This window comes from Schistocerca piceifrons, chromosome 6 (genome assembly GCF_021461385.2).
Source record: "Schistocerca piceifrons isolate TAMUIC-IGC-003096 chromosome 6, iqSchPice1.1, whole genome shotgun sequence".
Taxonomy (NCBI): Eukaryota; Metazoa; Arthropoda; class Insecta; order Orthoptera; family Acrididae; genus Schistocerca; species Schistocerca piceifrons.
This window is the reverse complement of record NC_060143.1, coordinates 306848677-306875595: the sequence shown is the minus strand read 5'-3', so window position 1 is coordinate 306875595 and position 26919 is coordinate 306848677. Positions and strand designations below refer to the sequence as shown.

The 26919-nt window shown below is 38.8% G+C and overlaps 1 protein-coding gene across 3 annotated transcripts in view; it reads right to left on the bottom strand.

The window, feature by feature from the left end:
• The window catches only part of LOC124803093 (melanoma inhibitory activity protein 2), a 166598-nt gene that overhangs the window by 118345 nt on the left and 21334 nt on the right, over positions 1–26919 (bottom strand). For all 3 annotated transcript variants that reach the window (XR_007017204.1, XM_047264245.1, XM_047264246.1), the window contains exons 4-6: positions 13229–13335; positions 2744–2866; positions 569–763 (exon numbers count right to left, since the gene is read on the bottom strand). Coding sequence is in view for 2 of the 3 variants with exons in the window: in XM_047264245.1 (XP_047120201.1) it covers positions 569–763; positions 2744–2866; positions 13229–13335 (425 nt within the window). In the remaining variant the exon portion in view is untranslated. The remainder of the gene's footprint in view (positions 1–568; positions 764–2743; positions 2867–13228; positions 13336–26919) is intronic.

Below are 26919 nucleotides of genomic sequence, written 5' to 3'. Positions count from 1 at the left end.
TGAACAGAAGATATCGTTTCTGAATTACTTAATAGATTTTAGTATACTAAAAATGCTTGAAAATCTTGGTTGTGTAGGAAGGAGAAACTTTTTTGTAGGAGCCCCTCTCACATTTTATAACTGTAAACATGTTCAAGTATTAATATAGTTCTATCAAAACTAGATTAGGCCTAATCTGGTGGGCTAAGTACCTGGGTTTTCAAGTTTAAGGACTAACTACATGAGCTCCTTTCTGGGTGTTTATACTCCCCAATTATAATCTGTACTACTTTTAATGGAAGCACAATAGGGTATGTCCCAGATAATTTCAAGATTGTCAGAATCATCAGATTTTTTAAAGAAGGAAACTGATTGTTTATTAAAATCCTTAATTTCAGTGCAGTGGCTCAAATACTTCATAAGACAACAAGGAATTACAAAATTTCTTTGCCTGTAGTGCTGAACATATTGGTAAATAATTCTGACACTATGTCACCAGTGTTACCACGGTATTCATGCTCTGAATAATAGCAACAAACTGCATACAAAGTGTTTAAGAATGAAATGAATGTGTGCATGTATAAATTACCTGTGATGCCTCCAATTCTGATTTTAACAGCATGACCACTTTATCAGAATCAAATGAGGATGTCTGTATAGAACTGAGTTCCTCTTCTTTCTTCTGCAGTTCTTCTTTCAAAGTGGAATTTTCTGTTTTTAAGCACAGTAACTGCTTTTCTAATTTAAAAATATTTGATGTTAATGAAATGTACCGTGGCTTTTGCTGAAATAAAAAAAAAGTAAATAAAATAAATAAATAAAATAAAAAAGTGAACTTTTCTGTTTTTTAAACAGAATACGTGATGCATAATTGATGAAATATCAAACTGCAATCGACAAGTACAACAAATACATCTCAATACAGAAACACTAATGGATACCAATAGTATATATTTTAGTATAAAAATCAATTACTTTTTCAAACACATGTATTTTGGAAAAAAAGTATTATCATTTAGCCACACAAGTGCTGATAAAAGAATTTCATACTAATTTTGAAAATGCTGACTACAGTACGAAGAAAAAATATTAACCATAACAAAGAACTGGCCTCCACAAAAAATACAACTTTTTATATACAAATTAAAAAGCCAATTCAGTTACAAGAAACAACTGTCATAGGAATTTTTTTTATCACGCAAATGAAGGCACACCAGGGTGACTGGTTGAAGGGTGTGATACCTGGGATCTTAAGCTTCATCACAGTATAGGGGATTTCCAACAAATGGTTCTCCTCGTTAGATGCAGAAAGAAAAGAGTTTAAATTTGATGTGACTGACAATGAAATATTTCCACCACTAATTTGGAGCAAAGCAGCTGCAAAGGTGCGTGCACACTTCAGCTGACGAAAATTCAGACCAGGCACTAGAATGGTGTCAGGGCTGTGGTGCACTGGACATGTTAAAATTATTTACAAAATTTAATATCCATAAGATGTGGATGCGAATGTGGATCAAAAGCTTGTGGATGCAGATATGGAACTTGAGGACATGGATAGCATTTTTCTAATCCACAAAGACACCTCTACTTATGACTCATGGTCTTTTGTATCCTCTGTATTTTTCTTCGTTCACCTATCTTTCTTTTCAGATACTGGTAAGACAAATCGTGTTCAAAAATGTTTCTGCATACAACAGAATTTGCTGTCAGCTTTCAATGTTAAAGGTACACACTTTTAGAATCTAAATTAAGTTGTAAATAGATAAACCTTATCTTAAAGGGTAGACTACATGAATTTACTAACCAGCAGAAAAATCCTCACAACCCTCATAGTAATGCTAACGATAGTACACAGTTTCTACAGCATTCAGAACAGGGTCCTTAACAACGAGAGTGGAGGAGATGAAGAAAATGTATATAAACTAGAAAGAAAGAAAGAAAAAAGGCAAGTCACTAAAAGACTACATAAAGAGAAATTTAAATACAGAAAATAAGTTTATACAAAGGAGGCACCACAGGACAATTTGAAGTCACGCAGAATAGTGAGTCGGATAACATTGATTCGAGAACCTATCCACATTTCTCTGAACAACAGAAAGCTCTAATAGAATACAAGCCTAAAACAGTTGGACTGAAGTTGAAGAACAGAGACACAGAACGTGAGGCAGAGTTAGTGCTGAATAACTATCAAAAGAAGGTGGCACTGTTTGCTTTTACATGAATACAGATGTAAACAGGACCAGAAGGATCAGATAAGTCAACAGAAATGAGGATAATTGGTGTGTGTAAAATGACAGGCAGAATGAACTGAAATGACGGATTATTGCTTCTAAGTACATTCAATGCTGACAAGGAAGTTCTCACTGAATCTGTACTGAACTAGTAACCACTTGTAGTCCTGATAAACCAAGAAAGCTACCTACAAATATGTTACACAAGAACTGCATTGAGAGAATCAGACAAAAAAGAAAAACACTGCTGTTTCGAGTATCTGGAAGGCAGTAGGGAATCTATCTTTATGAAATTAATTATTTGCTTTGTGGAAATTACAGTGGCTTAATTCTCTTCCAGAATTTTGCAATGGTTAACCATTTTCATGACATATGGTTGATTTCTCTTTTTCTGAAAACCAATCAAAACTTGTGTTTCAGAAGTTTATTGTTTTTATTCATTAGCGTCAGACTACATCAACTATTGAAAGCAATATTTCAAGTTAAATAATATCTTTGTTTACTGTTATGTGCTTAAGAACAATGATTCTTACCAAAAAATGTGATACCATAACAGTGAAAGCCAAAACACAACCAGTGACAGCTGCTGTTATCATCATATATAAAGCATTATCTGATAATGCATCATAAAGCTTTCCAGTTCCATCACTATTGTGCTGCAACATAAAAAAAATCCAGGATTAAATTAATAACTGTTACCTGCAACTAAGAGCATTAAAATTAAAAGTACATAAAGAAAGTGTTGAACACACTAGTCTTTTTGTGTCTACTTCCCCTACCCCATAGTGACATGAACAATGCCTGTTTAAACAAGTCTGCTGCTTGATAAGTAAAAATTTTTTCTGTTCTTATTTGCTGTATTTTTAGTTGAAGACTGCTCCTTTACATACACTTTATTCAGCAAGGTTATGCTTCATAATAAATATACATATCTTTGATATGTCTGAACAATGGCTTATGTTACTGATTAATTTAAGTAGGTGAAGGGGACAAGTGTGTGTGTGTGTGTGTGTGTGTGTGTGTGTGTGTGTGTGTGTGTGTGGTGATTGGAGATAAAATACTAACAAAAGAGAACAAATATTTTTTATTCCCCATAATCTACATCTATATTCTGCAAGCCACCTTACAGAGTCTGGCGATGGTGTTTTGTGTCCCACTGCCACTGCCCCATTTCTGTTCCAGTTGTGAATGGTTTGCAGAAAGAATGACTGCTGGTCATGCGATCCCTAGTGTGATGTCTGAAAAGATAGACTGCTACTTACTGTAAAGAAGACAAGCTGCAGATAGGCACAATTAAAAGATACTCAAATATAGCTTTTGGCAACAGCAGCCTTAATCAGTAAAGACACACACACACGCGCGCGCGCACACACACACACACACACACACACACACACACACACACACACACACACACAAGCAAGCACACCACACGCACACATGACTGTCAACTCCAGCATCTCAGGCCAGAATGCAACATCACGTGGGATGCAAGCAGCAATCAGGAGGGGGGAGGATAGCGGTGTATGGGTGGAGTGAGAGACGAATACTCTCTGGTGAAGTGCGCAGGGACCAGAGGTCAGGAGATTGTGAGGCAGAAGGTAGGGGAAAAAGGGAACCAAAAAAGGAGAGGAGTGGGGAAAGACAGGCGGATGCATTGGCAGAGGGCTGCAAATAAACAGGATGGGAGAAGAGAATGGGAAGGAGATGATAGGACAAAGGGGGTGGAAACTTGGGTGGAGGGTGTGGGGACAGTATACTACCATAGGCTGAGGCCGGGATAATTATGAGAGCGGAGAATGAGTTGTAAGGATAACTCCCATCTGCATAGTTCAGAAAAGCTGCTGGTGGAGGGAAGGATCCAGATGGCTCGGGTAGTGAAGCATCCACTGAAATCAAGTGTGTTATGTTCAGCTGCATGTTGTGCCACAGGGTGGTCTACTTTGCTCTTGGCCACAGTTTGGCGGTAGCTGTTAATCCTTGGGGATAGCTGGTTGGTAGTCAGACCAATATAAAAAGCGGTGGAGTGACTGCAGCAGAGCTAGTAAATGACATGGCTGCTTTCACAGGTGGCCTAGCTCCTGATGGGTACGATAAACTTGGGACAGGACTGGAATAGGAAGTGCTGTGTGGGTGGATTGGGCAGGTTTTGCACCTGGGTCTTCCACAGTGATATTATTCTTATGGCAAGGGGTTGGGATTGTGAGTGGCACAGGGATGGACAAGGATGTTGTGGTGGTTGGATAGGTGATGGAACTCCGCTTTAGGAGGGATGGGAAGTATCTTGGGTAGGATGTCCCTCATTTCAGGGCACGATGATAGGTAATTAAAGCCCTGGTGAAGGATGTGGTTCAATTGTTCCAATCCGTGGTGGTACTGGGTGACAAAGGGGACACTCCTTTGTGCCTGGTTTTTGGGGGTGGCAGGAGGATTGCGGTCGTAAGGGCAAACTGCAGAGGAGATCTGTTTGTGGACTAGGTCTGGGGGACAGGGCCTGTCTGTAAGGGCCTGGGTAAGACCCACAACACACTGAGCAAGGTAATTTTTGTCACTGCAGATAAGCTATCCCTGAGTAGTCAGGCTTTTCGTGTGAAAGGGATGACAGCTAGCAAAATGCATGTGCTGTTGGTGGTTGGTGGATGGTGAAGCTAAGTTCGAGGTAAAAAATTCCTGGAAGGTGACTAGTTTGTGGTTAGGTGGGGAAGAGGATCAGTGTTGGATGGTGGTACAAACTGGAAGAGGCAGAATTCAAATGTTGGAATTAGGGTGGTTTTGGTTGGAAGGACTGGTAGCAAAGAAGTGCTTCCATTGCAGTGATTGGGAGAAGGAAAGTAGGTCTTTGAGAAGTCCAGCATGGTTAAATTTGGGTGTATGGCTAAAGGTGAGGACAGAAACTTCTGTGGAGCTGAGGGTTTTGGTGGAAAGGTTAACAAACAGTGTTATGGGGATGTTTTGGCTCTGGATTTGGTGGACAGTTGGTAGGGAGTTTGGGGGGATGTGGCAGGTTGAAAAGGTAGAACATCAGCAGGATGGAGATGTTATCTGGAATGCTCCTTCAGGTGCTGGAGAACAAGGGATTCAATTTCAGAGATGTGGCACAAGGAGTACAGATTGCAGAGTAGTAGCATCTTATGGAAGGAGCAGCAGAGGTGGCCCTGGTTTGACTGTGCCACATGGAGATGTGTGTTTGCAATACCAGGTTTGTGAGGGCCAGGGATTGGCGGAATCTAAAAAAAATTGTAGGTCATTGTGAAAGGAAGTGTGGGATCCACAGAAAGGAATCCTTACAGTTACGTCGTTTGGGGGATTGCATCGTTTGGGCAGTATTTGAGAAAGAGGATGTGGGAATGGTTTTCATAAGGGAAAGGGATACTTTTCTAAACTGGTGGAGAAAGATAGAGCAAGGGTCTATTGTGGCAGGAATGGTGCAAAGGAAATGAGAATGATGCAAAAGAAAGGGGAATGATGCACAAATGTGCAAAATAGGTGTTGTTGATTCAGAGAGGAGCTGGATAAGCAAAAAGACGCATAGAGATGCGTAAAAAATACATAAAGACATGCAAAAACACACACAGATATGCAAAAATATGCACAGATACAAAAAAATATGCAAAAATCCATAAAAATTTGCAAAAATACATGAAACTGCCTAAAACCATGCACAAATATGTGTGAAGGAGAGAGGGAGGGGAGCTGGGTTAGGTCAAGGACCAAAAGTTCATGGGCACAGGTAGGTGTGGAAAACAAAACTCTGAAGTACATTACAATGAGGGATGAAGTAGGATCAATAGGAATAAATGTAAGTAACTATCGGAGGAAAGAATCTGGGTCATTAGATTCTGTATCAATAATCCACATAGTCATGAAGTCTGTGTTCAGCGCAGACGGTCGTTGATACAGTCAGGCTCGGGAGTAGATGCTGTTTGGAAGGTGGTGAATAAGCACAGGAAAGAAGAGCGGACACTGAGAAGAGTAATGCTAATCTCTAATATCTTCAACTTGACATTCAGGGTGTTCTCTCAGGACATACGTATAAGAATACAATATATATTGGTAGATCCTTCTAGAAAAGTAAACCCCACTGTGATGCAGAATCCCTCTCTTACAGCATCTGCCCCAAGTGTTGACTGAACATTCCTGTGACGCTTAGTAAATTAACTTGTGACAAAACACACTACTCTTCTTTGGATCTTCTCTCTTCCCTCTGTCAATCCTACCAGTATGGATACCACACTGAAGAGCAATATTCAGTTTCTGTTCAAATGAGGGTTTTGTAAACTACCTCCTCTGTGAATGGACAACACTTCCTGAAAATTCTTTCAATTAATCTCAGTCTGGCATTTGCCTTACAAAGCATTGCTATTATGTAGTCATTCCACTTTAAATTGCTCTGTACACATATTCCGATATTTTATGGGTGTGACTGCTTCCAGCAACTGTTCTACAATTATGTAATCATACAATACTGGGTCTTTGTGCTTGTTTATGTGCAATATATCACATTTCTTTATGTTGAGGGTTAACTTCCAATCCCTGCACCAAGTGATGATCCTCTGCAATTTTTTGTGCATTTTGGTGGAATTTTATAGCACTGCGATTTCCCTATATAAAACAGCGCCATCCTCGAAAAGCTTCTAGAACGTCCAACATGACTCACTAGATCATTGATACACAATATATATTGTGAAAAATAATGGCACTGTAACAATCTCTTGCAGTATGCTCTCAGTTATCTTCACATATGAAGATATCCCTCCACTGAGAATGTCGTGTTCCATTTGCGAGAAATTCTTCAACCACACAGCTAATTTGATATTCCATATGCTCTAATTTTATTGGTTAGGTAGCAGTATTGAACTCTATCGAATACCTTCCAGAAATCACGTAACATAGCATCAACCTGGGCAGCAGTATTTACTGGTTTCTGGAGCTTGTGGCCACGCAGCAAGTTTCTGGAGCTTGTGGCCAAGCAGCAAGTTTCTGGAGCTTGTGGAAGAACCGCACGGAGTGGGTTTTACACGATCACTGTGTTCAGAAACATGTTGATTCTTTCAAAGTAGGTTTTAGGTGTCCAGAAATGTCATAATACATTAGCAAAAATGTTTCAAAAGTCTACTGATGTCACAGATGTAGTTTTGTGTGTCTGTTTCATTACCCTTCTTGGAAACGGGAATGGCCTGCACCTTATTCAAATCACTAAGAACACACTGATCCTCCTGCAACCTACAGTAAACTGCTGCTAGAAAAGAAGCAAATTCTTTCACATACTCTATGTAGCAACATACTGCAATCACATTAGACCCAGTGGCCTCTCCACTGTTCACTGATTTTGGTTGCTTTTTTATCCCATGGTCACTTGCTTTGATACCAGTTATTTTGGTGCGACAATTTAAAAATACTAAGAGCTTTTTGAAAGTAATGTTTGATTTTTCAAAACCTTTAACTTTATTTTCTGAAATTGCCTTTGCTTGTTTTCTTTTTTTGACTCTATGTAAGATTTGAAGTAATCACTGTTTCTGTTAAGAAGCAGCGGCGTTTTTCCATCACTGAATGGAGCTGTTCTTTGATTTATGGTGTTTCTACACATTATTTTTCTTTTTCGACCCCAACTGATAATTACAGAATCTGTAGAATAATCATTCCGAATCTGTGGCATGTAAGGTATGATTAGTATATTGCAGAGCCTTTTCATGGGCATTCATAGACAAACAATCCATATTTGGTAACGCTACATGTAGAGCTGACAAGGTACTTAGAATAGCAATGAAACTGAAAATAGCTCTACTCACACATTACAGAAAGACTCTCAGTGTGGTCAAAATATGTTTATTAGAGGTGTTTTACAATCAATAGTGCAGCAACTATAACATGGAAGTTGGCTGTGAACAAAAATGAATGAGAACTTAACACCATCTGAGGAGTGGTGTGGGCAAACCAGCCCCCCGCCCCCCTCCTCCCACCTCCCTTTTGCAGTGTAGAAGATAGCCATACTACACCAATGTTTTGTGTTTCTGCAAAATGGTCATGACCGTAGGGATCCTTTTGTGTTGTGAGAGCTGTAATCAAACGCCATTCTGAACCAGAATTAATGTCGTCAATCATTTCATACAAAAAAAAAAAGAAAACAACAAGCAATACACAACAGATAACAGAGCTGACTACAGAAAGCATTCAATAATAGCTATCGAGTAACTGCTCTCTGAGGTTGTTAATGTCATAAACAAGATTGTTCAGACCCAACCTCTAGTGGTATCTTACACAATCCTAATTCGAAACTCCTGCCATCTAAAATTGTTTCATTAAAGTGTCTGCATAACACACAAGGTGCCAGGGTCCCATAGTTGAGTCCTACATTGTCATACATAGCTTGTATCTTAAAGAAACCATTCAACCACACACAACTGATTTGGCACCAGAGTGTAATGTATGCACAGAAGCACAGTGATGTCTTTTTAGTCAAGCGTACATGCCCTTTTTATTTTGCAACCTTGTTCTTAGATACATTATCTTTGCAAACAGAGCTTCACCAGATGTTGTGCAATATAAGTAACCAAAAATTGGTTATGTTTTTAATATTTATATGCAGAAAATAAAGCTGTTTGAAACTACCTTTGATAAAATTGTTCATCTTGGTACAATTTGCTATGGAACTCATTTATTAGGTAATTTTGCATTTTCAAATTCTGAGGCAAATTTGCTTCTATTTGCAAAAGCAAATTTTTCAGGTTCCTAGCAATGATGCATAAAACTGTCATTTGGTTCAACATTTTTGACAAACAGAATTTTAAAAAGGTGCATATTACACTGAAGAGCCAAAGAAACTGGTACACCTGCCTAATATTGTGTAGGGCCCACGCGAGAAAGCAGAAGTGCAGCAACACGACGTGGCATGGACTCTGCTACTGTCTGAAGCAGTGCTGGAGACAACTAACGCCATGAATCCTGCAGGGCTATCCATAAATCGGTAAGAGTACAAGGGGGTGGAGATCTCTTCTGAACAGCAAGTTGCAAGGCACCCCACGTATGCTCAATAATGTTCATGTCTGGGGAGTTTGATGGCCAGTGGAAGTGTTTAAACTCATACAAGTGTTCCTGGAACCACTCTGTAGCATTTCTGGACATGTGGGGGTGTCACATTGTGCTGCTGGAATTGCCCATGTTCATCGGAACCAACAGCGGACATGAATGAATGCAGGTGATCAGACAGGATGCTTACGTACGTTTCACCTGTCAGAGTCATATCTAGATGTATCAGGGGTCCCATATCACTTCAACTGCACATGCCCCACATCATTACAGAGCCTCCACCAGCTTAAACAGCTCCCTGTTGCCATGCAGGTTCTATGGATTCATGAGGTTGTCTCCATACCTATACATGTCCATCCACTTGATACAATTTGAAATGAGACTTGTCCGACCAGTCAACATGTTTCCAGTCATGGACAGCCCAATGTCAGTGTTGACAGGCCCAGGCTAGGCGTAAAGCTTTGTGTCGTGCGGTCATCAAGGGTACACAAGTGGGCCTTCAGCTCCGAAAGGCCATATCAATGATGTTTCATAGAATGGTTCACACACTGACACTTGTTGATGGGCCTGCATTGAAATCTGCAGCAATTTGCAGAAGGGTCGCACTTCTGTCATGTAGAATGATTCTCTTCAGTTGTCATTGGTCCCGTTCTTGCAGGATCTTTTTTCGGTCGCAGCAATGTCTGAGATTCGATGTTTTAGCGGATTCCTGATATTCACGGTACACTCATGAAATGGTAGTGTTGGAAAATCCCCACTTCATCACTACCTTGGAGATGCTGTCCCCCATCGCTCATGTGCCGACTGTAACACCACGTTCAAACTCATTTAAATCTTAATAACCTACCATCGTAGCAGCAGTAACCGATCTAACAACTGCAACAGACACTTATATAGGTGTTGCTGAGCACAGCACCGCATTCTGCCTATTTATATATCTCTGAATTTGAATATGCATGCCTATACCAGTTTCTTTGGCACTTTAGTGCAGATTAGTACAGCAGAAACCTTTTAAAAATGTCAACTTGGTCGGGCATTCAATAAAAATCATTTTTTTACATACACTGTTCATGTAGACGCTGTGCAAGTAATCAAATCCAGTTTCTGTGTAGGATGTGACTTACACGCATGTGTTGTCTATAGTGCAAATGTTCTAAAGGAAAATTAAATGCAAATTATGATAATACCATGTAAAGCACAGTTGGTATTTGCAATCAAATCAAATTTAACATTTGTGAATTGTTACAGTTTTCAAACTCCCTATGTACAAGTTGGTACTGCATAACAAGCTTTTTTTACAGAAATGTGGACTAGGAAAGACAAATATACTGTCTAATATTGGCAGTAGCAGAAAAACCCGCAGGAGAAAAAGAAGGTCAGAAGTATTAAAGTCATAGTTCTTCATAAACAAACAATCTCATCTGCAAACACTATGTGGATTTCCACTTTTGAGAGGAGCACTTCTGGATATAAGACAGGTAGCAGCAGAGATTGAAAAGAAGCAAGAAACAGATCCAAGGCACCCATTGCTTGGAAATGACACTTATCCATTCATGGCTGAAAATCAGAAAAAGCTTCCTCTTTACAAAAGCACCAATACCAAATTCAGCAGAAGCCTGCCAAATTGAGCTGTGGAGAACAAAATCTCTTGTAGAAGTTTGGACAGCAATGAGAAGGTACCATGAGACTGCCATCTCCAATATGGGACCTGGAAAACCCTCAACAGATAGAGAATAGGTGCAACAATTGGCAAGACTAATTTAAAGATGAGGGGTATCAGTGATGATGGGCAGTGTGTGGAACAAGAAAGGACACAGAACACTTGTTGGTTTGTAGTCATCTGAGAGAACCTTGTGACGTGGAGGACTGCGCCATTCCGGCTGCTGAACATTGGGCTCACTATAAGCATGAAATTATGTCATAAATGTTAGATTATACTGGTTTGCTGTTTATTTGGAGTGTGATAAATAAATATAATACAAAAAAATATTTAACCACCATAAATTTTTTCAATACAGGTATAATTGTTGTAGAGTGGAAGATTAGTTTCAACTTTACTGTGCTTTGCTAAGCATTTCCATAATGGAAGTGTAAGGCTTGTGCCTTCCTCTGATCCAACAGCTAACTGTCTCAGTCAGTCATATGGGACCCTACAGTTTAACCACAGTGCTGCTTATTTTCTCCCACAAACAAAGAATTCCCAGAAGTCAAAGGACATTAAATTTTGGAAAATATTCTAAGTCCAGCACAGGACTGAACCCAGCTTTTAGCATTGGTAGCAGCATACCTTAACAGCGATCAAATCATTCTTCCTCTGTATGTATTCACTTTATGTATAACCATAAGCTTTAATCTTCTGTCATCATATTCTAAGCACAATATAACATTTTTTTCCAATTTTTGAAAATATTGTTTTTTCATCATAGTCTGAACATTACATAAAACATAACATTTTTATTTATAACACTGCAACTCAAATGGATTAACATTATTTTCATGTTCACTTCCTCCTTATGTAAGCATTTCTTGAATGTGGGGATTATTCATGTCAGGACAGTTAAGTCAAACTGGACTGGGCTCTAAAGTTATGAAACAACCTCTCAAAGCAGTTATTCTGTTGCTTTGTTCCCATAATATTACAGAAGTGCATTGCAAAATACTAAATTTCATGAAACAAGATCTTCAATTTCTGTACAGCTGAATAGAAGTTTGAAAATTATGAGCAGCATCATATTTGTTTTGGAAGGTGTTTACCAGAAAGTTAAATATTTTTTGTAATAAAATGGTAAACTGAACCAGAGTATGATTACTTCATTCATATCAGTCAACTCTGGGTTACTTTCCAGAGTTATCTTTAAAATATGTCGCACTTAATGAATTGAGATGAAGATAACAACAGTTTCGGCAGGGGTTTTTGAAGTGCAAATGCACAATAATCCTACACTGTTTACTTGTTTCTTATATTCCCTCCTTTAATGGTTTGCCCCATAATTTTCCGGTCAATAATAACAAACAATTAAGCAGTGACTTGTCACACCTTGCTAAAGGAAGAGGGGGAAGGAGGGGGAGGGGGAGGGTGAGGGGAGGAGGGAGAGGGGGGAGGGATAGGGGGGAGGGAAAGGAGGAGGAGGAGGAGGAGGAGGAGTTGCTGAGGGTGGATATAAACGATACCCAACTCACACAGATTACCTGCAAGACACAAGATAAAGGAACATGTACCGGTCTATTGTGCTCCTACAAAGGCTGAAGTCATGCATAAAGATGATATTCACTTAAATGTTTTGCATAATTAAACTGAAATGTTATGTAACAAATTACAAAATGCTCCTTCACTTCTACACAACACACAAAATGATATTGATGTGCTGCATGAAGTTAAACCATAGACCCCAGGAAAAGGCAGCAGATCAGCTGGAAACATTCTGCTTATAAACTATCACCTGAAGACATACTCATACAGTTACAGCAATAAAAGCAGAATCAGAATTACAATTTTGTCTGGTTAGGTTAAAATGTGGAATAGGACTGTGCTGGTTATATTTCTTCTTTGTGAAAACGTAAGTTTTGAAAAACTAGGCATTTTTACTAGTGCATTGTGTGTCATTATTTCCAATGACAACATAAGAGTGGTTCTATGCAGTGAATGAAAGGCATCTTTTCACCTTCAGTTGCTCATTACTGACAAAAGTGACAGCAAGGACTCAATCATCTATACCGTACAAAGCATTACAAATAATAACTTTTCATAACAACAAAAATAAATTCAAGACATTGTGCAGAACATTATAAATACATGATAAACTACGTCAGAAAAGTAAATACCATTGCTTACTTTCTGTGTACTGAACAGGATTTTATTGTTTTGAGATGTCTAACCTCTTAAATTCAACAAAATTAGCTATCTTGAAATATATGAAAAACAATACAAAAATTCAACAAAACAGATACATACTTCCAACATGTTAGTAAGTAGAATATTGAATGGAACTTACAATGTCCTCTGGTACTTCCTCAAACATAGAACTCTCTTGTAGTTGTGGTTCACTTGGTATCAAGCCAGACTGTCCACCACAGTTTATCCCAGTCTCACAGACAGATGCTATTAATAAAAACACAATGGCTGAAGTTATTTAAGTGTAGAACACTTGGTGATAAACACCATCCTACATTAGGAATCCAAAACTTGCATAACACTTAACTATGCCACCACCAAAATCATGTCTAAACATACAACAGACAAATGAAAAAAGTGCAGTAAAGTTAATTACAAAATTCGCAACATATCAAAATAAGGTTTACAATCCATCTTGCACAGAGGGTATACTTTCAACTGTATTTGTATGAGAGTTACCACATAAAAGTCAGCTGACTGAATTAGCTGCAATGATTTCTGAATAATGATGAATAGGGCTAGGATTTTTATGATAGGGCACATATTTTTCAAAAAGACTGACATATTATATAAATATGTATAAATGCTTGTTATGAAAAAAGCAAACGAATTACTGTAATTTGTTACATCATATTTATGCATATATTTCTCTCTGACAGAGCATATTTTAAACTTAAACTGTCATATTTGTTATATTTTCACTTTTTTCAAGAAGTAAAGAACTTTTATCTTGCAGTCTCTTTCACCTGTGTTACATTTCACAGAATTCTACATTTAAACTTGTTTCCTGGAACATGGCAAATAACTATCTTCCTCCACATTTTGTTTGAATTCACAATAAAGATCTTCATTTTTATGCAATGGTGAGATTTTTGTAGCCTACTGTTACATAGGCCTTAATCTGAGGAAGAAATGTCTGAGAATGTACGTTTGGAGCACAGCATTGAATGGTAGTGAAACAGGCATGGGAAAACTGGAACAGAAGAAAATCGAGGCATTTTAGATGTGGCACTATACATGAATGTTGGAAATTAGGTGGACTGATAAGGTGACGAATGGGGAGGTTCTGTGGAGGATCGGAGAGGAAATGAATATGTGGAAAACACTGACAAGGAGAAGGGATAGGATGATAGGACATCTGTTAAGACATCAGGGAATGACTTCCATGGTACTAGGAGGAGGTGTAGAAGGCAAAAACTGCAGAGGAAGACTGAGACTGGAATACATCCAGCAAATAATTGAAGACGTATACGTTGCAAGTGCTACTCTGGGATGAAGAAGCTGTCACAGGAGAGGAATTCACGGCAGGCCGCATCAAACCAACCAGAAGACTGATGACTAAAAACTGTTACTCTATAAGCAGATTGTTGCTTATGTCATTTTGAACTCTGAACTGCTGACAAGTGTCTCACTGTGATATTCAGTCTTAAAAGTCTGAAGTACATGCAATATAGTTAAGAAAAAATGGTTCAGTTTACTTAAAGGAATGTCAGTGCAACAGAAAGGTGAACAAAGCTCTTCACAGAATGGTGAATAGGATTGGTGAGCTTCCCATAGTAGCTTTTGCTGTTGGATTTTTCCATTTTCAATCTGCTGTAATCCACTTTTTAGTTTTTCTGTTTCCATATGCTGCTGAATGTTAATTTACTTCTCTGCAGTTATTCTTGTCTCACACTGTTTACAATACAGTATTTTACCATCACTCAAAAATACTTTCTCACAATATCGAGATAACTCACTAACATGAAGCGAGATAACTCACTAACATGAAGCAAGGTATTGAAGTAAATTATAAAACTTCATGTCTTAATATCATGAGAAAACATTTTTGAGTGATGGTAAACTTCCGTATTGTAAAGCACGAGGCAACAGCAACTGCAGAGAAGTAAATTAACGTTCAGCTGCATATGGCAACAGAGAAACTCAGAAGCAGATTGAAAGTGGAAAAACACTACAGCAAAAGCTCGCATGGGAATCCTGAGAAGAACTTTGTACAGCTTTTTGTTGTGTTGATATTCCTTTAAGTAAACTGTACCATCCAAAATTTCACGTATTCTTAGAAGAATACACAGTCAAATCTCCTCCTGATTCTTCTACATCAAGAAAGGGCTATGTCAGCTGAATCTAAAAAAAAACAGACCAAAGGTTGCAAATAAAAAACATTATATGTATGTCAACTGATAAAACCACAGACTCTATGGAAAGATATATTGCAAATGTCACTGTGGGAACTTTGAAAGATGATTCAGGCAAAAAGTTTCTTATAAGCTATGAACATTCACAAAAAACTAAATTCTCCCACCATTAGTAAATTGTTCGACAGATCTATGGGTGCCATTAGGCCTGAAGGGGTGAAGCATCATAATGTGTTCCTCTTCATATTGACTGCTGATTAATTAAAAGCAAAATACAGTAAAACACTGCATGTGACTGATTTAGCTCGCACCTTACACAGAGTTGCAGAAATTCATAGTAAGTTCAGTTAAACTGAGAAATTTATTTGGTGTGTTGAAAAGGTATTTTTGAAAGCCCTTTCATGTGTTGCAGAACTTAAGTTATTAGCTCTGGAAATTTCCTTACCACCACCTTTCACTTTGACAAGATGGTGGTCGTGGAATGATGCCTATAACTATTATTGTGAAAATGGATAACTGCTTCATTTGGCAGCAGAGAAGCTGCTTCAATAGGACTAGCCCCAGAGTAAATGTCTAATGCTGTAATTTCAAGCAAACTTTCATATATAAAATCAAATTTTGGATTTATTCCTGCTGTTATAACTACTTTGGAGCAATCAGAAGTACCACCCGCAAAGCAGACAGAAGAAGTGGAGGGGGGGAAGTGAATAAATTAGAAGTGAAAAAATGGAAGTGTGAAAGAAAATGGAAAAAGCAGTTAGAAAAATAGTGAATGGTATCACACACTGTGTTCCATTTCAACGATTTTGTTGGGTGAAAAGTTCTTTCTTAATCATTTAGATTTAAATGATATTGTCCATTTTAAATATGCTCCTACTGCGTCAGATGAAGCAGAAAGAAATTTTTTGAAGTAAAAAAAGAAATCTTTTTTATTCAAAAATTTTCACAAATTGTTCATTGTATACTGCAAATCAGAGGCCACAAACTGAAGAAAAACAAATAATAATAATAATAATAATAATAATAACAAGCTAACTACATTCTGGTAAAGTTAATAAAAAAAATTACATTTCATAGTTAAGTTTGATTTTCATTTGCACTTTGTTATTAAATATATAGTTCATTTTCATGAATTGATACAGTAATTTATTTTAAGACAGAAATTTTATCTTATTTTGACATTGTTAGGTCATATTTTTTATGTTACTGAGCAAATTTTTGTATCTTTTGGCCAGAACAGCATTTTTTTCCTTTTCGGGTTATGTAACTTTTAGGTCATAAAAATCCAGTAGAGAAACTTATTCTATAAAAAAAGAAAAAAAATTCAAAGAAAATTGTTGACAGTTTTGTTGTTGCACAGTGGTGGCTGTCTCACTGCCAGGGCGGACCATGCCACAGTACCAGGTGCAAGGTCATGCTGCGAGCATTGGCAGGCACACAGTGTCGTGCCCAAGCGTCTGTTTTGGTCGCTGGCATCTCCATGGCAGTCAATGTGTTAAGCTGCATCTTATCCCTTTTCATAAATGCAATGATCTATCAACTATCTCTTCTTCAGTAAAGTTTCTACGGCTTCCTGAGAATTAAACTCTTGGCTGATGCTATTTGTTCTTTTCATGTCTTCTTTAATTGCTAGGGAATGGGGGAGGAGACTTTTCTCTCTGTTTATTTTCTGCTTTCAGCTCCTTTCCATTGGTTTCTATGGCATTTATCTCCATAAGAGGTAAAATAACTTTCAAAAAATTTAAAGTTTTGTTATTGATGATTTTACATGAGTCACTGTTGGAGCACACTGAGATCTCAGCTTTTACAAGCTTCAAGATTTCAGTGAATGAATGAATAAACATTCTCCAAAAAAAAAAAAAGTTACTTTATTGATTAAAACTTCAAATTAATGATAATTTTTCCTCTTAGATGCTGTAACACTTCATATCATTCAAATAAAATGGTCACACTGCTAACACTCCATAAGTGAAGACTGTAACAGTAAAAAAATTTTTATCGACATTACAGATGAAATTTAAAATCATACCATGTTTTCTACGACAAACTTTCTGTAACTCTGGTTCTTTATTCCTAACAAACTGTCAATCGTGCAATTTTCTTCTGTGATGCTGTTGAAGACAAGAGGTGAATAACAATGTGAAAGGCACTTGTGCTAGTTGCTGAGTACTTGCTAATTTTTAGCTTTTTTTATTCGTGGTATAAAGGACATTGAGGCTCATGTTCTTTTCTTGTTTTCATAATTTGCAGTTCATATTTCTGTAATGAAACAAGCTGCACATTGTTATCTCTGTCTGTGTGCCAGTTTTTAGTATACATGTGCTAAGTGACTGGCTTGCTCCATAGCTTGCATCTTGCTTTCACAAGTGTTTCGTTAGGCTAATCTGTTTCTAAAAGGTACAAGATGCTTTCTTTTCTTGTTTTCATAGGTTTATGTTTGTAGTTCATATCTTTGTAGTGTAACTTCGTGATACTTTATGCATCAAAGTCGGAAATTTAATGATCTCAATGGAAGCAGTCAAAATATACAATACCCTGAATTAGTATAGCACCTAATACAGGCACATTTTTTGATTTATGGCTTTCTTATCAGGTTTTGGCACTGTCATATGATTTTGAGTGAAAAAATGATGTTCCTGGATGATAATAAGTGGCTTTATCTTTTCTCGATTCTTTGAGAGACAGTGGGTTGGAGAGTAAAGCACTGGATTGACGCATCACAAGGCATGCATCTAGCTTGCAACTTTAGATGGAATATGTACAGTCTAATAGTGCAGTGACCACCAGACTGACGCAAGGTAACTGAGTCCTACGTCATGCCATACCACTGCCAGATGAATGCCACATTTCTCACTTTTAACCACATGCCACGCTGTGCTACTGACAGTTTACAAATGTTTGTGCTTTGGTCATGTGACTGTCTTTGAACCCAGTAAAATGAAAGGCAATACTGAGTTCAATATTCCTTTTTGTTGGTCTAGAGCAGAAATATCCATTATTCACGATTACAGCAGTGCTGAGTACAGCAACAGTAATGCTCAAAATAAAGTGAGGGAAAGGGTTGCCAGTGAAATATAAGACAAAATGATTGAAATTATCTATGAAAGAGCATGAAGACACAGCACTACATAGAATTATGTAAAGTGGTTTCTATAAAATATTTCTGCGAATCTTTTTATGGATTTGCTGGGCCTAATGTAATATCTGATCCTTTTGGTATGTAACTATATACATACTTTACTCTCAAAAGACAATGCTCCACTTGGGCTAAGAAAGAAACTACTGAATAGATTATGGAGTTTCAAAGCATTATTTGTGGGTGGCTGTTGGTTTTCTGGTTTTTGATGCAAGTTCTCAAAAGGGTGGTTACATTGTGCTGCAGAGATTACTAAGAATATACATAATCATAATTGCTTATAGTTATGAGACAAATATCTATTTTATTTGTGTCGATTTATTGACGTATCCAACACACGTGTCTTTGCCACTAACCCATCAGAAGAGCATCCCACAGACCTTCTCCTCCTGGATAATCCATAATCAAATATGCACATTTCATTAGCTAATTGTCTACAAGGATATAGTCTCACTGTGTGTCTTGTGAAAGAAACAGCTTTCTCCACAGCAAGACAATAATGAAACTTGCAGTTCTCTTCCATTAAAGGTTTAGGTCCCAGAAGCAGAGTGTGCCTCTAAACAATTATTTACTGAAACAACTTTGTTTTGATATTCCCCTATTCCTGTTGAGGTAGTTCTCCACAAACATCATTTTTTTTTTGTTGAAGCTATCAATAGAGTTTGTTAGATTCTATAGTTGCCAGTAATAACAGCTGTTTACCTCAAGAATTATTGAGTTTGTGGTGGAAAAAATTCAAGCTGCATGTTGTCATATTGCGTTTGATTTCCAGCCACACCTATTCAAATGATAGTGTGTCCTCAGAAAAAAATAAATGGGAAGCAGGATACGTACATGTGTATATGCTGAAATATGTCTCCCCAATGCATCCCACAGATGCTCGATGGGATGTAACTCGGGGAGAGCAAAAAGGCCAGCTCATTTGCCAAATATATTCATGTTCCAACAGATCCTCCACCTGTGCCAACTGATACAGTTATGCATTGTCACCCATTAAAACTAAGTCAGGGCCAAATGCACCCAAAAAGATGCACATGGGGAAGTAGTTCAACATCACAGTAATGTTGGCCTGTGGGTACACACTGTTCAGAGATTCACAGGTCAGAATGCTCAAACAATATTATGCTTCCCCACCCATAACATCTCAACCACCAATCCGATCATGTTCAACAATGTTCCTGGGTGCCTCACATATCTATGAATAAAAGTGTCTTTTTTTTTTTTTTTTTTTTTTTTTTTTTTTTTTTTTTTTTTTTTTTTTGCATCTCATTGCATATTTCTTTCAGTTATCTTCTGTAGTATACTGTACCAATTCTTTCTGTGCGTAGTTCAAGTTTCACCAAGCTACGTTACTCGGCAGAGACACATCACGTGTAAGTTATTTTGGCCATACATTTTGTGCACTAGTGTAATTAGCCATTAACATTACTGTTTCTTATTGCTGACGTGTCATCATCTTTCATGCAAGTCTATGGCACCTCAAATACTCTTGCAATAAAAACCGCTTCAAGTTGGTGAACTCAATATGGTATAGTTATTGTGCTGGCTTAAGCTGCCGCCAGCACACCGGTCGACAAAGATGTAGTAAGAAGATTGATAGTAGGCACTGCATCAAGTGCGCCTATCAGGAGAGAGCCCAAAAACAGATTCGTAACACACCGCCAATGCCCTCTCGTCCAAGTATTTAGATCACTGCTGCAGATCGGTGGGCTCAGTCTCAGATTCAGTCAGCAGTCGCTAGGTCACTAGCTCAGTCGCTGGCACACTAACTCGCATCCTAGTTTGGCGTCTGTCATTTGTCGCTTGGCAGGACCTGCACTTCACCAGCAGGGAGGCTAAAGCAGACTATTAGTGAAGAGCTTGTACCAGAACACAAGGACTCTTAAAATTAAGCAGCTTCCTGCTTATGTAAATAAAGAACTACGTTAATACCTGCGTGCAGTTGTGTTGTAGAAAGAGGATACCGGCCACCAAACATTCTCTCCCTGGATTCCTATGGTACAAGACTCAGCAGTTATATCATTAGCAAAATTCAATTCCACTTCATTGTTAGGCGGAATACACCCCATTTGTTTGACAATATGAGACAAAAAGAGTTACTAAATGTAATTTATGGATTTTCTTCACTTCTTCATAGAACAATTCCTTATTTAAGACTGAATAAATTAGTTGGAAATAAACACAAATCAGTAGAAAAAAAACCAGTTTATTGGGCCAGCTTCCTGAAGACGGCCCAATAAGCCGAAAACGAGTTAGAAATAAACAAAAATCAGCAGAACAAAAACCGTTAACTTGTTATTCAACCTTATAGTAACTCAATGTTTTGTGAATGATGGTTAGTGCAGAGAAGAAAATTTCACACATACAGTATGTAACTAACTGTGCCACTGGAGCTGCAATTATGTTTAGTTTTAAAACAAAAATACCTCTTAACACAATGTTAAGTTAAACTGTGAGCTAACAGACTTAATAAATGACAGATAAAAGAAAAACAAAGCCACTACACTCCTCATGGCGCGGAACTGTAGCATCTAATGTGGTATGTCATAGTTCATCACAGCCAAACATCAAAATATATCACTTATTTACTCAAAACTGGAAATAGGTATGGCTCCCCTTCCAACATTAAACACAAGTTATATCTTAGCTACATTTCATATGCAACAATGTATAACACAAAACACAGCAAACATAAATTGGCCAGTGACTACATTTTTCACTAAAAGCTTTCTAAAATATGTACCGTGCTTCACTTATCTTTGAAGTATCAAAATTACTACGAGAAATAACAAAATGAGAACCAGTTCACTGTCATGCTGTGATGTCTGATTGTTAAGTGTGAAAGAATGATTTTTTCATAAAATGATTTCCTCAAAATTGAATGAAAAGGATTGTATAGCAGAGAAAATATACAATTTCCAAAACAGTGGCTTTTAATTTTTGTGCAAAAACTAAAATAATGAGAAACCAGAGATGTAATTTGCTTCACTTACATAAAAAACTAACTAAATTGCTTAAAGCCAGAACACCTCCATCAGCCAAAGAACACATGGCACCATATTCTAGTGATGTTTAGTCATTCACATGCCACACCACTGGCAGATATCGCAATGCCACATGTCATGCCTTGTCAGTGAATGTCCTGTCTATATCCAACCACAAGTTACAGCAGCTTATATAAGGAAAGGTACAATAAAAGTTAATAAGTCTCAGAGAATACACTGGTATGACATATGCAAAGGATGGCAGATGATCGTATAATGATACAGTCTCCCCTAAAACTGATATGAAATGTCTGATACCACCCTTTTTTATACGTATCTAGATATTTATTGGACAATTCAGTGCTTCCTAAGGCCTTGTATGTGTGTCTTTATATATATCATTCTGTCCTATTTGATAAAAAACTTGATATTCATTGCGAAGGTGTGTGGAATGTTCTGGAAGGACATGCGTTGTCATACTTATTGATGGATTATTGTCATTGATAAAATTATGTACATATACTAAATTAAGTAATATACTTTGTGTTCTGCCTTACGACAGGTCTTGTCATGGGGGAAGCCTCGTCAGAGAGGTCCACCACATGAGTGTCTAGGGAAGTGATTCCAGTGGTAGTTTCCCGTTGCCTTCCACTGATGATGAAATGATAATGAGGACAACACAGCACCCATCCCTGAGCAGAGAAAAGCCTCTGACCGAGCCGGGAATCGAGCCCAGGCCCCTTGGCGTGACAGACCGCTGCGCTGACCACTCAGCTATCGGAGCGGACTTACTAAATTAAGTAACTAATCAAGAAATTGAAGTAGTAAGTCCTTAGAAATAAATAACTAGAGACTGCAGAGGTGTTAGCATGAAAAATCAATGCTTCTAATTAACAAAATGGTAATCTAAAAATCCAGTTACAGAAGACCTCACTATCTTGAGAAACAACTTAAAAGTTATTACCAAGTGATGTATTTTCATCTGTTATTTATTTTTATGTCTTCCTCTGTAATTAATTTTCTTTGTAACTACATTTCTGATTAACACTCCAATTGTTTACATGTCACAGTTTTCCAATTTCCAGAATTTGAGGATTTATTTGTGCATTTTATGTATTTAATCGGATAAAGCACGAGCTCTGTACTACCACTGAATATTAGTAACCAAATCCAAACTGTAATTAATTATATAACTAAAATAATACGAAAGACATTATTGTAGTTTAAGTTCAGAATGATTTTCTTATGGAAAACTAAAGACATTACTGTAAAAGATTGTCATTCAATAATGTATTTTATACCTTATTCGGTTGTGACATCAGTTTCTTACGTTTTATAAATTTTAATTGTATCATCCAAATTGTACAAAATTAATAATGCTTAATTTTGGAAGTTATTGTTAAAATTATGTATAAAGCAATGCAGCGATGCTGCGACAAGTCAGTTTTGAAGTTACTTTTGGAAGTCAAAGAGATCAGTGAAGTCTGTCCGTTTTTTGTTTACATGATGAGCGTGCAGTTCAGATGTCAATTAATGTGAATAAATTTTGTGAAGCATGAAAATTTCGCATTCATTCATCAATGGATCAGGCAGAAGAAGCTTAAGCAACATTCAACATGAATCGTTACAATGGGATGCCAAAAGAATAATGAAAGGAAGATTGTATTCCACTAAAAGGATGGGCCGACCAACAAGATGGACAGACAATGTATTGGCTGACCTAACTAAGACAGAGATTCGAAGCTGGAAGGAAAAGCAGAGAACAGAGATGTAAGAATGCAGATTTCTGATGAGTTTAAAGCCCATCACGGGCTGAAGTACTGAGGAGGAGGAGGAGGAGGAGGAGGAAGTTGCCATATGAGAAAAGAAGAAAGGTACCCTGTACTACATTCTGTGTACCACTCGCAAATGAAGCAAAGGAGAAATGACTGTTTATATGCTTTCATATGACCCCTGAGTAATCTCGTTTTCTTGGTCCTTTTGTGACACATATGTTGGTGGCAGATAGATTGTTCTGCAGTCTATCATAAATATCAGTTGTCTAACTTTCTCAATATTATTTTGCAAGTAGAATATTCTCTTTCTTTTACAGATTCCCATTTGAGTTCATGAAGCATTTCTGTAATAATCACATGTAATCAAACCTATAGGTAACATATCTAGAAGTGTGCCTCTCAATTGCTTTGATGCCTTCGTTTAATCTGACTTGGTGGGAATCCTAAATACTCAAGCACCATTATTGAGTCACCCAAGTATTCTGTATGTTGTCTCCTTTATACATGCACTACACTTCCCTAGAGTTCTCTCAGTAAGAAGAAGTTGATCATTCGCCTTCTCTGCAGCCGAACTTATGTGCTCATTACATTGCATTTCTCCTAAATATTTAATCAATGTGACATCAGCACAGCACTAATATTGTATTGAAACATTACAGGATTGCTTTTCCTATTCATCTTTGTAACTTACATGTTCCTACATTTAGAGCAACTGGCCATTATCACACCAAATTGGAATCTCTTCAAATCACCTTGTATCCTCTTAAAGTCACTCAGAGAAAACTGAGTGAGGGAAAAATGACAGCTTATGTGGCTCCATAAAGGCCCTAATTTCTCTCATCTTCCTAGTCCTTACACGAGTCGCGATAGGCACAATAAAAAGATTTACATACTCATAGCTTTCGGCCATTAAGGCCATTGTCAGCAGTAGACACAGACACACACTCACGCAAACATAACTTGCACACACATCTGCAGTCTCAGAGAGCTGAAACTACACTGTGAGCAGCAGCACCAGTGCATGATGGGAGTGGGCGATTGGGTGGGGGTAAGGAGGAGGCTGGGGCAGGGAGGGGTAGGGATGTATGGTGGGAGTGGCGGACAGTGAAGTGTTTCGGTTTAGACAGAGGGCAGGAGAGAGAGTGCGGAGGGGGAAGGGGGTAAGTAGCGGAAAGGAGAGAAATAAAAAGAAAAATAAATTAAAAGACTGGGTGTGGCGGTGAAATGACGGCTGTGTAGTGCTGGAATGGAAACAAAGAAGGGGCTGGGTGGGTGAGGACAGTGTCTAACGAAGGTTGAGGCCAGAAGGGTAACGGGAACGTAGCATGTATTGCAGGGAAAGTTCCTACCTGCACAATTCAGAAAAGCTGGTGTTGGTGGGAAGGATCCATATAGCACAGGCTGTGAAGCAGTCATTGAAATGAAGGATATCATATTTTGCAGCATGTTCAGCAACAGGGTGGTCCACTTGTTTTTTGGCCACAGTTTGTCGGTGGCCATTCATGTGGACAGACAGCTTGTTGGTTGTCATGCCTACATAGGATGCATCGCAGTGGTTGCAGCTTAGCTTGTAAATCACATGACTGGTTTCACAGGTAGTCCTGCCTTTGATGGGATAGGTGAGGTTAGTGACCGGACGAGTAGGTGGTGGTAGGAGGATGTATGGGACAGGTATTGCATCTAGGTCTATTACAGGGGTATGAGCCATGAGGTAAGGGATTTGGAGCAGGGCTTGCGAAAAGATGGATGAGTATATTGTGTAGGTTCGGTGGACGGCGGAATACCGTGGTAGGAGGGGTGGGAAGGATAGTGTGTAGAAGGTCCAGCAGGATCTCCAGTCACTACTCAAATCCTTAGGCTCATCCCAGAGCCTCTCCTCAGAGTCCATCTCTCTACTTACCCCTACCACTCCCTGCACTCCCACCTTCTACATGCTTCCTAAAGTCCATAAACCCAACCACCCATGACGCCCTATTGTGGTCAGTTACTGTGTCCCCACTGAGAGAATCTTTGCTCTTGTAGACCAACACCTTCAACCTATTACCCGGAACCTATCCTCCTACATAATAGATACCAACCATTTCCTCGACCGATTCACCACAGTTTGTTTCCCTTTACCACATGGTGCCCTGCTCGTCACTATTGATGCCACCTCCCTGTACACTATTCCTAATGCCCTTGGCTCTACTGCTATTGAAAACTACCTTTTCAGATGCCCTATGGAAACCAAACCAACAACCTCACTCCTAGCCTCCATGACCAACTATATCCTCACCCACAATTACTTCTCCTTTGAAGGCATTACTTACAAACAAATCCATGGTACAGCTATGGGCACCCACATGGCACCATCCATGCTAACCCATTTATGGGCCATGTAGAGGAATCCTTCCTAAAAACCCAGAATCCTAAACCCCTCACCTGGTTCAGATTAATTGATGACATCTTTGCTATCTGGATTGAAGGTGAGGACACCTTATTCACATTCCTCCAGAACCTCAACAACTTCTCCCCCATTTGCTTCACCTAGTCCTACTCAACCCTACAAGCCACCTTCCTAGATGTAGACCTCCACCTCAGAGGTGGCTACATCAGTAACTCCGTCCATATCAAACCTACTAACCACCAACAATACCTCCACTTCGACAGCTGCCATCCATTCCATACCAAGAAGTCCCTTCCGTACAGCCTAGCCACCCGTGGTCGTAGCATCTACAGTGACAAGCAGTCCTCCTCTAAATATACAGAGGGTCTCACTGAAGCATCCACTGACCGTAATTATCCTCCCATCCTTGTACACAAACAAATCTCCTGTGCCTTATCTTTCCAGTCTCCTACCATCTCCCAAAGTCCCACAGTCCGAACACAGAGGAGCATCCCCCTCTTAACTCAGTACCGTCTGGCACTGGAGCAACTGAATTACTTTCTCCGCCAGGGTTTCGATTACCTCTAGTCGTGCCCTGAAATGAGAAATGTCCTACCCACTATCCTTCCCACCCCTCCTACCATGGTATTCTGCTGTCCATCGAACCTACACAATATACTCGTCCATCCTTACACAACCCCTGCTCCCAATCCCTTACCTCATGGCTCATATCCCTGTAATAGACCTAGATGCAAGACCTGTCCCATACATCTTCCTACCACCACCTACTCCAGCCAGGTCACTAACATCACCTATCCCATCAAAGGCAGGGCTACCAGTGAAACCTGTCATGTGATTTACAAGCTAAGCTGCAACCACTGTGCTGCATTCTATGTAGGCATGACAACCAACATGCTTTCTGTCCACATGAATGACCACTATCAAACTGTGGCCAAAAAACAAGTGGACCACCCTGTTGCTGAACACGCTGCAAAATATGATATCCTTCATTTCAATGACTGCTTCACAGCCTGTGCTATATGGATCCTTCCCACCAACACCAGCTTTTCTGAATTGTGCAGGTAGGAACTTTCCCTGCAATACATGCTACGTTCCCGTTACCCTTCTGGCCTCAACCTTCGTTAGACACTGTCCTCACCTACCCAGCCCCTTCTTTGTTTCCATTCCAGCACTACACAGCCGTCATTTCACCGCCACACCCAGTCTTTTAATTTGTTTTTCTTTTTATTTCTCTCCTTTCCGCTACTTACCCCCTTCCCCCTCCGCACTCTCTCTCCTGCCCTCTGTCTAAACCGAAACACTTCACTGTCCGCCACTCCCACCATACATCCCTACCCCTCCCTGCCCCAGCCTCCTCCTTACCTCCACACAGTCG